The 18,006-nt window shown below is 27.1% G+C and overlaps 1 protein-coding gene across 4 annotated transcripts in view; it reads left to right on the top strand.

Moving 5' to 3' along the window:
• Window positions 1–17,170, top strand: part of LOC100162707 — a 32,282-nt gene extending 15,112 nt beyond the window's left edge. For 2 of the 4 annotated variants that reach the window (XM_029487108.1, XM_029487109.1), the window contains 7 exons: window positions 9,134–9,222; window positions 9,736–9,933; window positions 10,033–10,143; window positions 10,779–11,016; window positions 13,584–13,827; window positions 15,949–16,151; window positions 16,785–17,170. In XM_029487108.1, the coding sequence (XP_029342968.1) occupies window positions 9,134–9,222; window positions 9,736–9,933; window positions 10,033–10,143; window positions 10,779–11,016; window positions 13,584–13,827; window positions 15,949–16,151; window positions 16,785–17,011 (1,310 nt within the window). In that variant the 3' untranslated portion in view covers window positions 17,012–17,170. The other 2 variants (XM_029487107.1, XM_001943112.5) reach the window with 2 other exon arrangements.
• Window positions 17,171–18,006: the final 836 nt, after the last annotated feature.

Genomic DNA, 18,006 nt, shown 5'->3' with positions numbered 1-18,006 from the left:
TCTTTCTGGCCCACGCACAACATAGACAAAACTCATTTATCTGCAAAATCCTTTTTTCTATGAGTTTAAGTAATCTTAGAGTAATGTCACCTGTTACAAAAAAGATAGAGAATAATACTTTTGACTTTTGAGGGAATGACATATCGATTTGTCTAAATATTGTCTCAAAACAATTTAAACATCATTTAAATTTACAAAATTTTTTATTTTTTTTGAAAGTCGAATACAAAGTCAAATAATAATAAAATATATATCCCTCAAAAATATTATTCTCTATCTTTTTTGTAATAGGTGACTTTACTCTAAGATTACTTAAACGCATAGAAAAAATGATTTTGCGTAAATGCGTTTTGTCTATGGCTAGAGAGAGAAAACGAATAGTGCGCTGACATCCTCTTAAGATGAATACATTACCTTCATATATATTATAAGTTATATTACATTAAAATTTAAAACATAAAAATTGTCATTTTGTAATTTAAAATTATTAATTTTATTAAAAACATTTATAATTGCAACTAGCATAATATCAGTCCTGTAAAGAATACTTTTAAAAAGTACTTGATTAAATACTCAAATACATTTTTTATAAGTATTTAAGATACCACTCAAATACTTTAATTGTAAAGTATTTCAAATACTATTCAAATACTTTGAAAAAGTATTTGGAATACTTTTCAAATACTTTTGGTTTTTAAAGTGGGTTTCTAATTATCGTAATATAAACACATAGGTAGTAGGTAATCTAATAGTTATCTAATAGTTTTAAAGGGAATATTGTTATTCAATATTCAATAACTTTTTTTAGAAATCTGTTTTTCCCAAACCTTTGGGCTTCGGCTAACACAGAAATACAGAACATTAAATAAAACTATTAAATATTATTGTAGTTGACAATAATATTTTTTCAACCAATTATTTCGAATAAAAATAAAATGTTCGAAATAAAAAACCAAAGTATTCAATACCAAAAAGTATTTAATACAAAAAAAAGTAGGTATTTAAAATACCATTCAAAATACTTCATGCTGAAAGTATTTAAAAAGTTATTCAATACTTAAAAAAGTATTTGAATACTTTTACTCAAATACTTTTACTTAAATACTTTACAGGACTGCATAATATATAATTTACAACTTAATAAAATATATAAATATACACACAATTATATTATCAAGATAAAGAACAGAAATGTTTGCGTTTTTGTATTGGAATATTTTTATTTTATACTAATATAGTAATATTTACGTTTAAACGAAAAATGTCAAAATGTTTTTAACTTGATGGATTTTTTTTAAAATCAACTGAGAAAATCTAAGTTATTTCAACTATAAATTAAACTAGTTGAGTTAATAAGTTGATTAAAAAATATCTAACTAATTAAGTTAAAAAATTAAAAAATTTTTAACTTTTTAACTTAACTTTAACTTTTTAACTAGTTAATGCCCACCTATTATATCATTGAATTTAAATTGAATATCATCCATTATACAGTGACCCACTTGTAACCTACTGTATAGCAGAGCGACATCCACGTACCCACTTTTTTCCTTTAAATTTTATAATAGAGTAATACTCACTAATTTTAAAAATAACTGAGTAAAACGGAATCTTTTCACGTAAAATTTGACATGTTATGCAGTTATGTATTAGTATAAGACGAAAACAATACATATTCGAAGAATTAACATCCACTCAATGTATAAGATAAAAAGTTTTAACTCTAAAAAACGATAAACGCAAAAGTTTTATAACATTTAATTATTATAACCTATCTATAAAAACACTTTTTAAAATATGTAAAATTTCATTGTTTTAATTTGGCTTTGATTTTAATAGACTTTGTTATTGGGTTAATGTTAAACTATTTTATTTTATAATTAATTTTATTATAAATGATTAACATAATATAAATTTAATGTTATTATTACATACAAAAAATTCATTTTTATATTGATAAAAAAAACTACATTTAAAAATGTTATTACAACTATACCTACGTAACTCAAGGTTTTATTTAAATAATTAAAATTGTCGACCAGATCAACTTGTTCATTTTTGTAAATAGTAAATAGAATATGTAAGGTTCCTTAAAAAAAAAGAACATGAACGACAAACGTGAACGATTTCAATCAGTAGAGATTATAATTAATTAAATATTAGAAATGACAACATAATTTTAGATAATCGTACAATATTAACCAGTTGACGTTGATTAAATTTTTACAACATTTGTGTTTAGTGTAGATAATATGATTTCTATAAATTTCAAGCATGTATATACTTATAACATTATTATAGACTATAGTAAATAAGTACCTATACTATAACAACTCAATTATGTAATATATTATGCAAACTATTTATTTTATATCATTGTTAGATAACAAGTAGTAGTGTACATATTATTATATTCCACAGCACAAGTTCCACAATCGATCAATTCTTTTTTAAAATATTTATTAGATTTAATAGATTTTTAAATTCTGATGGAATATTAGATTTTACAATGATGTGTTGTTGTGGGTTTTTTTTGTGTCTCTCACCACTCATCACCGCTTTGATGAAAATCTATTGAATAATCTATAATAACCCATACTTCAATATATTTTCTAGTGGAAAAGTGAACTTAGTTGGTTATTTAGGAGTCAAATATAAAAAATGCACATTGTTTTCAAAAGCGTCGGAAAAAAAAAAAAAAAACAAAATTAAGAAAAAAATGATATTTCTACGCAAAACCAGATTTGACAAAATCGATCAGGTTTTTTGTGTAACTATAAACAAAAAACCGATTCATGACATTTTAAACATATTTTTACTCGTTTAGAGCTATTATTTTAGACTTGACATTTTTAGTTTTTTGTCTATAAATGTCAATACATTTTTTCGTTCGGTCATAATTCTTGAAAATCAAAGTTCCTCATAAGTCATTACATAATATAGTATACGATATAGTAGTAGTTGACAACTATTAAAGATACAATGCACGCTTTTTTGCACATAATGACATTTTCAAATGTATTTTTTTGTTAAAAATTAATTTAACATTTCGACCTACTTTGTACCTATTACTAATGTCTAATAGTAAAATAAATTATATCATAAAATATACTTAGTATTTTAGTAATATAGGCTGACAAACAGACCGTCTTCGCTCACAATCTTTATTTGTGTATCTACCTAAAATGGTTTTATATAATATTATATTAAATTGAACACATTCATCCATTACAGTGATCCCTCTGACCCTCTATATGGCTCCCATACTCCTACTGTACAGCAGAGCAGTACTCGCACTTTTGCATCTTTTTTATTTGTAAAAGTAGATATAGTTTGTTGTCATTGCACATAAAAGCTGTAAAAAACAAAACCATTGGTAAAGATCTTTTAGTTTTATTAATTCTTGATTATTTATATCTATACATTCTGAGTGGAACGCCGAATGTATTTATTTTACATTTTTACAATTAAGAGTTATTTTCTTTAACAAATTGTTATTTGTGTCTGTAATATGTATAGCGTATACACATAAAGTGGTAGAAAATATGGTTTGGTTTCAACTTGGAGGATGGTTTCTGATACCAAATTCGATTTAGTTGGTTAGAATTTTAAATTACCAGTACTTTCCTTAATATTCAAGAAAACACAAAAAAATATATATAAGGAAATAATACTAGAATTTTCAAGCAAAACCAGCTTTCAACAAAATCGATTTTGTTATTTTGGTGTAATTTTGAAACGAGCAACTGTCGTAGTATCTACAATCTACATTCTACATACTTGACATTTTGACCACATTTTTATACTAGCATGTTCTGTACATGATAAAATTAAAATAATATTTTTAAGCTTATTCAATCGTATATCTTAATCTTAATCTTAACATATTATAAAACAAAGTCCATTTTTCTCTCTGTATGCTTAGATCTTTAAAACTACGCAACGGATTTTGATGTGGGTTTTTTAAATTGATAGAGTGGTTCAAGAGGAAGGTTTATATGTATATAACATGCATAATATGGTAAAGAAACACTGCCCATTTTTCGTATGTACGAGCATATCTCAAAAAGAACTTATTTTAATACGGTTTTCACTAATAAATCGGTCGAGTCACGGAGAAGGTTTTAATGTATAATAATTTTCCTCGGTGAAATTAATTGGGTGGCCAAAAATAATAACAATCTATGTCTATATATTATATTGTAGTATTAGGTGACTATGTATATAAAATAGTAATCATATTTGTAATGTAGGCCAGCGAAGCAAATGTGCTGAGGCAGTTAAATTGTAAACTAGATATAAGGCAAAAAGTAGAGTAAGAGGAGGCAGTCGCGGTATGTCAATACTGCGATACGTTTGACTATTAATTTTTGTGTTTGTTTATATAAATAATAAAAAGTGTTTCCGACCTGCAAAATTATATGTTTTGTTTGAGTAGCCACACAATTCTAAGTATATCCCTTTAAATCTAATCTGTAACCGGTTAATTCATGGTCGTTGAAGATTCAAGGTTTAAACGGTGAAAGTAGTCCTACGTTAATTGTATTCTTTCAAACTGATCTGTAACCGGTTAATTTATGGTTTTTAAAGTTTGAAAGTCTAAACAGTAAAGGTAGCGATATCGACGTCTAGAGAGCCAAACTGTAACCGGTTAATTTATGGTATTTTGGTAACTCTAGTGTCGATAGAGGTATATCACTGAAAAGTGCATATACGACAATATAAAAATACATATTTGTCTGTATGTTAATGAACTCCTCCTAAACCACTGGCCATTTATTGTGTGTTTTTGAGTGAGTCCCTGAATGGTTTAGATTCACAATTTCAACCCGGAGAGGTGCTCAAACAGGTATTTTGAGATTTACGATAGAAATGTTTGTTTATAAATGGTTGCTATTGGTTATAGGAGAAATAATTAATAAAAATTTGTATTTTAAATGTTTGGAATTAGCTACTCTGGCAGATGAGGTAAAAATCATCCATCAAATGCTTATGGTTTCGAATAAAGAAATTATATCTTAAAACAAATATGAGAGTTAAATGTATATTTGTAGCTATTATATAGGTTCTAAAAAATTACTTGACCGATTTTGTGAAAATTTCGAATTGTTCTTGGAGATATCTGGAATGCTTAAAGAGTAGTTTGAACCACATTCGATTTATAACAAGTGCTATCCACCACAAATAAATTGTTCCTCTTCGTTGATTTAGTTCGCAAAGGTACCCAAATTTATCTGTGAACTGAGGTACATAGGTATAGGTACACTAAGCCCAAAAAGGTATACAATCTAAATTATTTTTTTTATTTTTTGACAGGCAGAATCGGGTTATAGCCTTTATACATATCTATAGGTACATTATTTTTTGGTTTTCTTAAATTATTTTGAAATCATTATAAATATTGACCATATAATGCCGACATTAATTAATTACTTAATTAATAATATAATATTTATAGAAGTTAAAATTCCTATTAAAATATGATAATCCATGTTATTGAGTGTCACTAGGTAAGCAATTATACTGCTATTACTACTGTTAATATAAAATAATAATTTTTATAAACCGTCTCGTTAAATATCATTTTTATTGGGTGGTGGCATACAAATCAAAAAGACTTTAATTTGTATGCAAAATATATTTTATGTGCGGGGAATACTACGTAACAGACGCTAACGAAAAGCTGTCAGTTTGAATCGATAAATATTTAAACAACTGCATAAATAGGTCCACTCCAATACAATAATATATAACGATGTATAGATAACTCAAATGATTCGTGTTCATATCTCATGTTTGATGTTTAAATTCGTTATTTTTGTCTTAAGTACATAAACCTATCTAACATAGAGGAGTGATGAATGTATTGATTTTACAATGATGTTGTGTGTGTTTTTATTTTGTGTCTGTCATTACCTTCTAGGGCAGCAAAAATGGTTTGATTTTTTACATCAGAATTTTTTCTGGTAGGAAAATGAATCTAGTCGATACTATGTAAAAATACTTTACTGATGTAAAGTAAAACATACCTAGTAGTATTAAAAAGCGTCGAGAATAACCAAAATGGGGATTTTTGCGCTAAACCAGTTTTTACAAAATTAATTTGCTAATTTTAAAATTTAAAATTTACATTGGTAGTTTTCTGTGCGTAACTCAAAACTAATACCCTTAGGTACTTTACATTTTCACCAAATGTTTATATGGTATTTTCCTATATGTATATGATCAAGTTTTCAAAATATTTTGACTCTTTTTTGAGCTATTTATAGACATTTGACATTTTTAAATTTTTTTTGATTTTTTTTCTTACTATAAAATATTGATAAAAAAAACCGTAAAAAATCTATCTCATAAATAGCCTAATAGCAGTTGAAAAATATAAAAGATACGATTTTCTTTTATAAGCATTGAAAGTCCAAATTTTCACAGAATTCATTAATATCTCGAATATTTTTAAACCCTTCTATAGTTAAAATTTATAAAATGATCAATTTTAGACTCTGAGCGGATCGTTTATGTATTGATTTTACAATGGTGTGTTTTTTTTTTAATTGTGTCTGTCATTACCTTTTATAGGACAATAAAAATGTTTGATTTTTTCAACAGCATTTTTTCTGGCAGGAAAGTGAATGTCGTTGGTACTTTGGGGGTCAAAAGTAAAAAATACCCAATAGCTTTCAAACGTATAATCAGAAAAAAAAATTGATTTTGTTTTTTAGTGTAACTCTTAAATATTTACTGAATAAATATTTATATTGGACATTTCCATGCACCATACAATTTTTGATATATTGCGATTTTATTAGTGCTATTATTATAAGCATACGACAAATTTTGAATTATATCAAATTTATAAAATTTTCATTGAATGTCTATTTTATCATTTTCTATGCATGAAAAATGTTCAAAAATATTTTAACTCGTTTTAAGTTATTTCTAGAAATTTTTAATTTAATTTTTTTTAGTTTTTATTCTTTGACGAAATAAAATTATATTCGTTGCATCAAAAAGCTTGAAAAATTAATACAAGGTTCCTTTTAGGTAAGCATTTTTTATAGCAGTTGATAAATATTATAGATCCATAGACTTGATTTTAAGTATTTAAAGTTCATACTTTGACAAATGTATTTATCAAAATCTCGAAAATTTCCAAATTATTTTGTAGTTAAAAATTATGAAATGTTCAATTTTTATAGCTAAAGATTGAAAATTGAATACAGTGATTCTCTTAAATAGTTCGAACTGTAACCAACAAATATAAAAAATATATAATCACAGTTATTTTTATATACATTTTAAGTTCAAATTTGGGTGAAATTGCATATTAAATCCAAGAATAACGGTTTTAGTTATTTTGTCATAATTTAAAAATATTATTCTTAGGTATATGAAACTTTAGAGTATATTATTATATTTTATATTTACAATGACATTTTAAAATGTTATTTTTTTGGAAAATATGAATTTAACTAACTGTTGTACTAATGCATAATAGTAAAATAAATTACTTTAATAACAAAATATTATTATATCATCAAAATATATACTAACTACTTAGTAATATTATAGGCTGAGCGTCTTTGCTCAGAATCGTTTTTCGTATACAATGATTTTATATCATTGAATTCAAATTAAATACATTTATTATAGTGACTTCCTATTAGACACCTAATGTGTAGCAAAGCGCTACCCAACTACTCGTTTTTTTTTATAACTAAGGATTGAAAATTTAAAACAATGTTTCTTATAAGTAGTTTATATTGTAACCAAAATCGGTCAAATGGGAAATTGTTGCTTAAAAAAAAAAATCAATTGTTACTATTTCATTATGTACTTATTGTAATAGACTTACAAATAAACCATAATTATAATTTTAATTCATTGGCTAATGGAAACAATTTGTTTCATTTGTGATATTTTTTATTTATTCGTTTAATTGCATTGAGTTAAATTTTTTTTAATTACTAACAACACTATTAGTTGTTCACCTGAAGTCTGTTTGAAGGAGGCTGATCGAGGTAGATGTAGAAGCTCTTGTCTAGGTATTGTGATGGGTATTGTTTTTGTTGTAACTAATAATTCAGAAATTTATTGTTTTGATACAATATTCTGCGTAAATCTATTTTTAATTCGAATTTGTATGTATAACAATCCTTATTTTATTTTCAATACATAATTATTTCTCTCAAAGCCTAATTCATAACTCAAAGGAAAAAATTTGGTTATAACAATATTGTGGTATATGTGTGACTTGTCAACACCTTGTTGTGCGTATATTTTAATTATACCAAATGTTTAACTCCATTTTATTATAAAATATGGCACCCATGTTAAGTAAATATATGTATAGATAATATCCATTACACTGACAGATTATAAATGTATATGTTAGCCGTTAGGCATTAGTTTACACTTTACTTTTGTGTATTTTGTGTGACGTTGTTTACGCGTCAGTGCCATATGAAAATATTATTTTTGAAGATTATTTATGATCTAGGATCAAGTGTGGATTAATGATGACATCATGACGTTTTTGAATAATATTATCGTTGTTCTATTACTTTTTAATTTAATTCATAACGTCCGTTCTATAGACCAGGACTATAATACAGGTTTTTATATTTTTATTTCTCGATAATGATTTATAATCCGCAGATACTATTATTATTTGTTCAATATTCATACAAGTATATAAAATAAAATAGAATCATAATGATTTAAATTTTCTTAAAAAAGAAGTAACTGAACAATCGCCATTAACATGAGATGTTAGGTATATATTTTTTATTTATATTAAAAAAACATGTTTAAATTATTTGAAGCTTTGAAGGGCATATTTTTGTGACTTTTAAGGGTAATTTTCAAGGTTTTTCAGTAGGTACATCAAATTCTAGGTCCTAGTAATTATACTATGGAGATATACTTACTAATTTCTAAAAATAGATCTGATGGTCAGTACATTTTTTTACATTATTTCTTTCACACAGTGTTATACAGTTTTCCTATTCGTGGTGAACACACCATTCTGTTTTATAGTATACAAACAACGTATCAAGAGAAATGACGAAGAATAAAAACTTATATGTGAACTTTTTGTTCTATGTATATTGTATAATGTGCATAATATTTCTAGATAGAATCCCGAAATCTGTATACAGAAGACAGAACTGCGTACCGTTAGTGTATGTAACCGGTTCTCACTATGAAGTTGGATATATGGTCGTAAGTAAATTTAGCACATGAAGATAATATGAGTAATTATAAGCCCGCCTGACCGTTACCCTTTCAAATAACCCACCTTACCTCTCATGTGAGCGTTATTTCAAAAATATCTTTTGAAAATTGTTAAATTATTTTTAGAGGTATTTTTTTCTTAGAGTTTAGCCAAAATTGTTTGCCCAGTTATTTTTTTTCTATAAAATATATGATAACCCTAACCTATACGGATCTACGACACGGTTAGGTTAAGACACCGATGATGAATGACGATGATGTGATTACGGTATTATCATTGGCGCAAATAGGGGGGGACTGGGTGCTTCAGCCCCCTAAGAGTTTCTATAGCCCCCCTCCCCAAAAAAAAAACTAATGATTTCACTACTATAATTTAAAAGCATCAGAAGAGTTTCAAGTATAGACCTGAGCTTCAGCCCCCCCCCCCCCCCCAAATTTCAAACACTATTTACGCCACTGGGTATTATGTGTCGTACAATATCTTTTTTTATGTACATGCAGGGACAGACATTCGGAAAAGTTATAAGAGATTTTGTGGACACATATGAGCCGTTGAAAGAGTATTTGAAAATTTATGAAACGTCCGCGGATGGGAGACAAGTGTACAACGAATGTCTAGAAACGACGGATAAGTATTTTCCTCAATACTTGGTCGAGCTCAAAGGAATGGCCACCGGCGCTAACGTTCCGTTTCATAAGGTGCGTAAAAAATGCGTCAAAAACTCTTTTCAAAAAAAAATTTAAAAAAATACTCGAATATTATAACGTTGCGTTTTATAATGAGTAATATATTTTTAGCTTTTCCTCATCCATTTGGACGATATACTAGTGTCAAACGTCCGGGATACTAGTGCTGATACGAGTGCCGGTTGTTCTACATTAATGGTGAACATACCGTGCAAGGGACAGGTGAAGATAGAAAATTATTGCTGTACACACCTCCATTTCTGGAATACAGACCTTGGCAATACACGAATGTTGAACTAATTTTCTAATTTAAACTAATTAAAATAAAAAATGTTTAATTATTAAAAATATTAATTTAGTATAAGTTATTATGTTGTTTAAAGTATACGTAGGCACTACATATGTAGTATGTACAAACAAATCTAAATTTTCACTAGTTTTCATCATAATTTATATTTTTGGGTTTTTTCTTCTTTCCTTTCCAAACGTTAGAATTTAATATTTTAAAGTAAAATCTGATTAATGAATTCCTTACTCGTTGTATGAGACATGCAAATCTTGACCCCTCTTTCTCTTACCTGCTCTAGTTTATTTGTAATTTTTGTTGTAGTTGTATTTTGCTGTTGTTCTACATCATTTTTAATCTTAATAATGTAAATATTATCTTTGTTTTTATATTTAAATTGGGCTTCCGCCCGTGTTATTAATAATAAATAAATAAATAAATAAAAAAATAAATAAATAAATAAAAATGTGTGAATGTGCATACACAACTGAACGCTTGATATATTTGATGTATTTTTAAGTTGAAAACATTTTTATGAAATATTTTTTTACCGTTGTCGTCGTCATTTCAGTTTATCGGACACAACGAGGACGCCTTGAATACGACGATAAATCATTTTTACATCGTTAGCGCTCACATCAAGCCGAATGGTAAAGAAGGCGGTGGGATATTTCCGATAAGAGAAGAGAAATGGGAAGCGATGACTTATGCCGGTTCACTGTCTGGATACGCGAGCGGTCACAACTACCATGGTTTGGTGTTTTCGATCAATACGATATTCGCGAAAAAACTTCGCAGAAATAAAATACGTGAGTTAAACTACATTAACGCTGATCTCAAGTTATTACACGATCATTGATTAAATATAAGTATAATATAATATATATATATCATCAATCGCACGATATACCGATGGGCGATGGCTAAGACGCTATAGAGTTGTGTGTTATAAATACTAAATTTTACAATTTTTATTTATTACACTAAAAAATTCGTGAACAATTTCTTTTTATATCTCATTAGAGTATCAACCATTCGTCCATACATAATGAAATAATCATGTGACTAATATTAGTAAAATAAAAAAAATGTAAGATAACAAATTTATATCCAACATAATGGCGTTGTTCAAAATTGTTTTGAGCCATGTGTGTGCGTCAAGGAAAATATTTTTAAATATTAAGACGTAAAAACCATTTTTTATGACATATTATATATTGTGTGCGTTTAAACAGATGACCTTATTTGAATGAATAAAATTAAATCCAAATATAGTAATACATAATGGCTTAAGTCTTATAATGCTAGAGAAAATAAATTATAAATTCGGTATTAATTATTTACTGTAGTAGAATACAAAATGCAGTAAAGTATTGTAGCATATTAGTTATGGTTTGTAACTTTGTAAGGCGGGATATGGTTTTTACGGGAACGTCGAAAGTTAGGTTTGGTTAGGACCAAACGGTGCTTTGGACATTATAATTTTAGACACGATTGCGAAAGCTCCTTATCGGAGTCCAATTGAAATCACAAAGTTGCAAGAACTTTATACATTATTTACTTAACTTAATATTCTAAAAATATTATAAATTAAAGCTTTATCAAACTTAATAAAATTATGTCATGTTATTTACTTAATTTATGTGTTCTAAAATGATTAGGTAGTAAGTAAAACTCTAATGCTATTCGCTAGTGTTCTTTTCACTATTGATACGTTCACAAAAATGTCTAGGATTATGATTGAAATTCAAGAGCGCCTTTAGAATTTTAGAACTTTGGACACGATTGTGAAAACTCCTTATTGGAGCTCAATTGAAATTAATTCCAAAGTTACGCAAATTGTATACACTATATTTTACTTAACTTATAATACAAATATAGTTAAAATAATATCGCAACTTAACTTAAATCATTAAAATATTCATTTAATTATATAAAATATATAATATTAACGTTTTAGATCTAGATTATCTTATTCTAGGATGGGCTCGATAGTGAAATGAAGCAACAGGTAATTGTATGAGTAGTTCAAAATAGTTAATCCTACGACAATACCCGATATTCTAATGACCCAATGTGTAAACATTATACCGTAGTGCATAATATACTGGCGTGAACGATGTGTCTTGAGATTTTATTAAGGGACAGTACTGCTACTGATTTGGTTTTGAATAATAGCTCTTATAATATGGGTATGAAAATATTATCTCCTCTAGTATTAATGAGTATCAGTCATACGGAACGTTTGGTCTATATAATGCGCTCGTTGCTCATATATTACCGTGTATACGTTTGGGGAGTGTCGTAGAACGTTTGATCGAAAATGGGTGTGGACTATCTAATGTGTTACATCGCTATCGTTCTACATTCCATATGGAATGCTATTTGAAGAGCTATTTTGTCTGATTATTAATAACCAACCAAATAATTTATATCATAATATGAATGTATACAAATTTTATATTATATTGTCTTACATTACTCGATAGATTCTTAAACGATTTCTGCGAAAATAGGCAAGCAAATTTTGGCTTCTTAGCCATTGATATTATTACTAATGTGTACTTATATTAACTATCCGGGCCACATAATTTTAAAAGCGTCCCAACAAGCAATGTGCTATAATAACTAAAATATGCTATTAATGTATGATAAGTGTTCGCAAATGGTGATCCTGCCAGGTTTATTTAAAAAATATTATAACCTGTGTCACGGCGTAACATATAGACAATATAGGTGCATTACTGTGTTCATGAACAAAAATATTACGTTTAGAAGACGTGTTTTACGTGGAATTTTTAGTACGTAATATCGCTGTTTTTATTTTAACCATGCATTGATATTTTAGTTTAGAACTTTGATAATTGATCGGAACAAATGATTTGAACACTTCAGTCATAAATGATCAAAATATCTATTGTGAAAACTCATCAGTACGCAACAAAAAGTCAAGTGCTGCAGGCAATTCATTGAATTGATTAATATTGGGAAAGTGTGTTTTGGTAATTTTCAAGTAGCTTATCATCGGTTGGACTTGTGTCAAAAATTAATATTCGCTCAACTACAAAAGTAGAATATATTTTTATCTTGCGGAACTTAAATGTATTAGTTTATAATTTATACAAATGTATTACAAACAAAATTTATTAAAAAGAAACACGTATAGGTATAAGATCTAACCTAAGTCGCTTAACCTATTCTTATATGTATGTATTTTATATTTTTGTAATTTTCTTTATAAGTCCACAATATTTGATATTAGTGATTTTTTACGTATCTATAATTGCATTTTAAATGTTTATTAATAATTTTTAATAACATTCTTACATTTATGTGCTTACCAAAATTAAGTCATATACTCATATTTACGTTTCAGCTCGGGTGTTTCTGACGCGAGCTCTGTTGGCTTCCAAGGCCAACATAAATGAAATTCAAGAGATACTAACCAACCACGGAGCTGGTACAGCAGACGCGTTTCACGTAAACGCCGGTTTCCTTGACGGAAGCAGGTGTACCCGGGTATTCTATTCAATTGAGGTGATCCCGTCGGAAACCAATCGGAAGTCAGAAGTGATCGTAAGATCGATAGACATCGCATCGACATCCTTTTACACGAACAAGTGACCGTCCATACAATAAAATATTATAATATAAGTCATAATAAATTGTATAAATATTTTTTACTAAAAAAAATATTTCAACACAACAGTTTTTCATGTCCACTCAATCAGAAGTTTCATACCGACTGTCTATAGGTTTTAGATTCTGCGTAAAGTGATGAATTTACGTACTATAGGTTCAATTTATTGAATTTACAATGATCCAATGTGTTGTTTTTCTGTGTGTCTACGTACCTCTTAGGAGTAGTAAACATTTTTAATTTTCAACTTTTTGGGTGGTTTTTTGTAGAGAATAAAATCTCTTTGCGGTAAATGTCTTAGAATTTTTCAAATAGTAAAACTGAAACATAATATACGCAACACCGGTTTTCGATAAATGTATTTTAATAATAGTATCAATTGTAAGGACTTGAAACATTACAACATTTAAAAAATATTTAGTCTAACTTTAATCTGTTGTTAACAGAAAAATAAATAACTAATAGTCATCCAAAAAATGAATTATAAAATATCCTCAGTCATAACCCGACTTACCATCACTGCTCAGAATCGTTTTTCGTATGCAATAATGTGTCATTCAATTACATTTTAACACCCATTTATTACAATTATTAGTGATTACTAAATGACGAGGTACCTCGAATCCTATTACATAACAGAACGACTTATCCTCTATGTTTACAATGATGTGCGTTTTATTATTTTTTGTATTTTTTATGTTTTAAATTATTTTGAGTTAGAAATTCATAAAAGTTTTTCTTTTTAAATCTAAAATTCGAAAATGTAAAACAAGATTCTTCATAAGTTTGTCTACCTTAATCAAAAAAAAATGTCTACCGGAAAGTCAAATTAAATTTTTATGAGTGTTTGAAGTTATTTATTATATAATAGTTGTTTATTTTTACAACATTGAATATTCATTTGATTTCTAATTTAGCGATTTTCTTATTTTACTGTAATTAAAAAACGAATAACCGTAGATACTTGAAATCTACACAATATTTTTATTATATAATTTTCTATACTTCATAACATTTTCAAATTAAGGAAAACCTGGAATTTTTACGCTACATAGGTTTTTGACAAATCGATTTTGGTTTTTGGTGTAACTCAACAAATGACCGTAATAAATGCAATTTTCTCCGGTTTTATCAGCGATTGTTTATATAAGTGTTTTCCATACACGATAACATTTTCAAAATATTTTAATTTGTTTGGAACTGTTTACGGACATTTTCAAATTTCAATTCCCTGGTTTTTTTTGTAAATGTCAATAACATTTTTTATTCCAGACTTCTGAGTCCTGATATATTGTTACAATAGCAGTTTTAAAATATTCAAAATCCATAGGCACAGTTTTTTTTTTTTTATATATACATTTAAAGTTCGAATTTTGACAAAATTTATTAAAATTTCGAAAATTATCAATCATAGTAACCAAAAAATCTAAAAATATATATAAACAGTTATTCTTTACAGACAGTTTAAATTCAAATTTGGATGAAATTACATATTAAAACCAAGAATAATGATTTTAAGTTTTTATTTTAACAAAATTGTTTGACTTAAAAATATTATTCGTGGATATATTATGACATTTTTAGAGTATATTATTATATTTTTTGCACGCAATGACATTTTAAAATGTAATTTTTTTGGCAAAAATGAATTTAAGTAGATATACTGATGAATGATATTTGATGAATAATACCTACTAAAATTAATTACTTTAATCACAATAATATCATAAAATATACCTACTTGCTAATATTATAGGCTGACAGACACTCTTCCCTCAGAATTGATTTTCGTATACAATGATTTTATACTATCATTGAATTCAAATGTAATACTATCCATAATACTGACTCGCTTGTAACCTACTGTACAGCAGAGCGACATCCATTTACTCACTGTTTTTTCATTGAGTTTCAAAACTTATCATATTTATAATTTTGTATTATCGTGAAAATATTATAAAAATGTACAAACAATTTAATCTCAACAATTTAATATACAATATACATACTATAATAACTGTTTTAAGATCACAAAAAAATATATCACCTCTTGTCCATACAACACGTATTAATAGAATAAAATTGCGTATTTTGTTGATAGATTACATTTTTCGGATTGCGAGGAATTAAAAGAATCTGGTTGGGAGAGCAGCGTGGCCAGAGAAAAAACGTTTGAGGAAATAATGCTACAGGATAACATCTCAAGCTTGGCAGACATTCTGAGAATATTGGGATCCACTCGCGGTGGAGAGTGGCAAATTTTTAGGGACAGGGCTAACGATTTTGTCAACACGATCAATCTTGGTAAGTTAAAATTAAAGGGATATGAAACATTGACTAAAATACGATGGTTGTCGATCTTCCTGTAAAATCATAACCACATTGAAGAATTGAAATTTTCTTCTAGTTATAAAAAAAACTATTATTAAGATGAAGAAAAAGACAAAGACTTTTAATAGAAAAACTTTTGACTAGTACCTACTTTTTGGTTTTTTCAGAAACCAATAGATAAATTGACTTACAAGACTTGTATTAATTACCTATATACAGTGGTTTTACGCTGCTCGTATGTTTCTATTTAGTTTGAATAATAGTCAAAAAACAAAAACTCTCGGTATCTTATTTTTTGGAAATATTTATAGATATTTTAATTTTTTGACTTTTTGATGTCTGTTTGAATAATTTTCGGTTTTAAGTCAAAAAACCTTGAAAATATAGTACAAGGTTCTCCTAAGTTTTTCTTACAGAAACATATAAATCTCAAAAAAATATATCCAATACTTTCCTAGCTTAAATTTTGATTTTTTTAAATTGTATTTATTTATTTTATTGAAATTTAAAAATATTATTCGTAGGGACTTTAAAATTTTTGTTACTATTTATATAGCTATATATTTTACACAATGCTATCTTGTTTTTTAAATTATTTTTTTACAGGAGTTTTTGATTTTATTGAAAGAACGTGGATGATATGGACAAATAATCCCTTGACCAATCCTCCTATTATAAAGTTGCCGTTAAAATTCACGACTTTCATCAGTCCTACTACAGATATAGGAACTGAGAACCAACCATATATTCACAGAATTATGTCAGGGGTTTCTGATATTTATAAAAATAGTTTAGAGAAGTTTAAAAAAATGTTTGATATAAAATTATATTAATACAAATTTTAAACTTTAATTTTACAAGGGCGTTCATGTTTTTCTGTTTAATTAGTTATGAACTGTTATGGAATTAATAAACTAATAACCAATTTTTTTTTTTTTAATATCGGATATCTATAGTTATATTTCTGAATAAAAATTGTTGCACACAAAATATGTACACGTGAGTTATGTAATATTTAGATATATATAGGTCAATAAAGGTCTCAATTAATTTCACTAAAATAATTTTGTTATTACTTAAGTATATACGTACCATTGTACCTATGTTAATTTATTATGATTTATGAGCTTTAATTTTCTTAATGCAACTAAATACAACATTATTATATTGTGTCAACAATATGTTTTTATTTTGTAATATTTCAAGTTTTTTTCTTATCTTATACACATTTAAATTAATAATACAAATATATAATACACATACATTACAAATATTATCGAAAGTCGTTATAATATGTTATAAAATATCTGAATAAATTCTGATAAAGCACTTTTGGATCAGTGGTGGTTAAACAGTGGTGGGGGATGATGAGGGGATAGATCCCCCCCATGAATTTTTTTTCAATATTTATAACAATTTATAATTAAGTATATTCTATAATGCATTAAATTTTGTTCTATTTTTTTTCTAAAAACAAATTATCAACTATTGTAAATTTTGACAGAATGTCATCAGAATATGTTTATACGTGTTTATATGACATGTATATATTAGTATCTAGACTCATATCTAGGAACTAGGATATTATTATTATTATTAATATTTAGTTGCTTACATAAAATATAATATGGGAATTATCCCACTCGATCATCGAGAATTCTCAATAACAACTAGCTCTACACTTTCCTAGAACATACGAGCGATAGTGCGACCGGTAGGTATATTATACAACATTACGTACCTCCAGCCCCAGGTCATTAGTTTGTTGAAACTTGAAATATCGATTATTTGTCATAACTCATAATATTTAGTTATCACCGTGATTCGT

This window comes from Acyrthosiphon pisum, chromosome A1 (assembly GCF_005508785.2).
Source record: "Acyrthosiphon pisum isolate AL4f chromosome A1, pea_aphid_22Mar2018_4r6ur, whole genome shotgun sequence".
Lineage (NCBI taxonomy): Eukaryota > Metazoa > Arthropoda > Insecta > Hemiptera > Aphididae > Acyrthosiphon > Acyrthosiphon pisum.
Note: the sequence above shows the minus strand (reverse complement) of the source record. Positions and strands in the feature narration are given on the sequence as shown.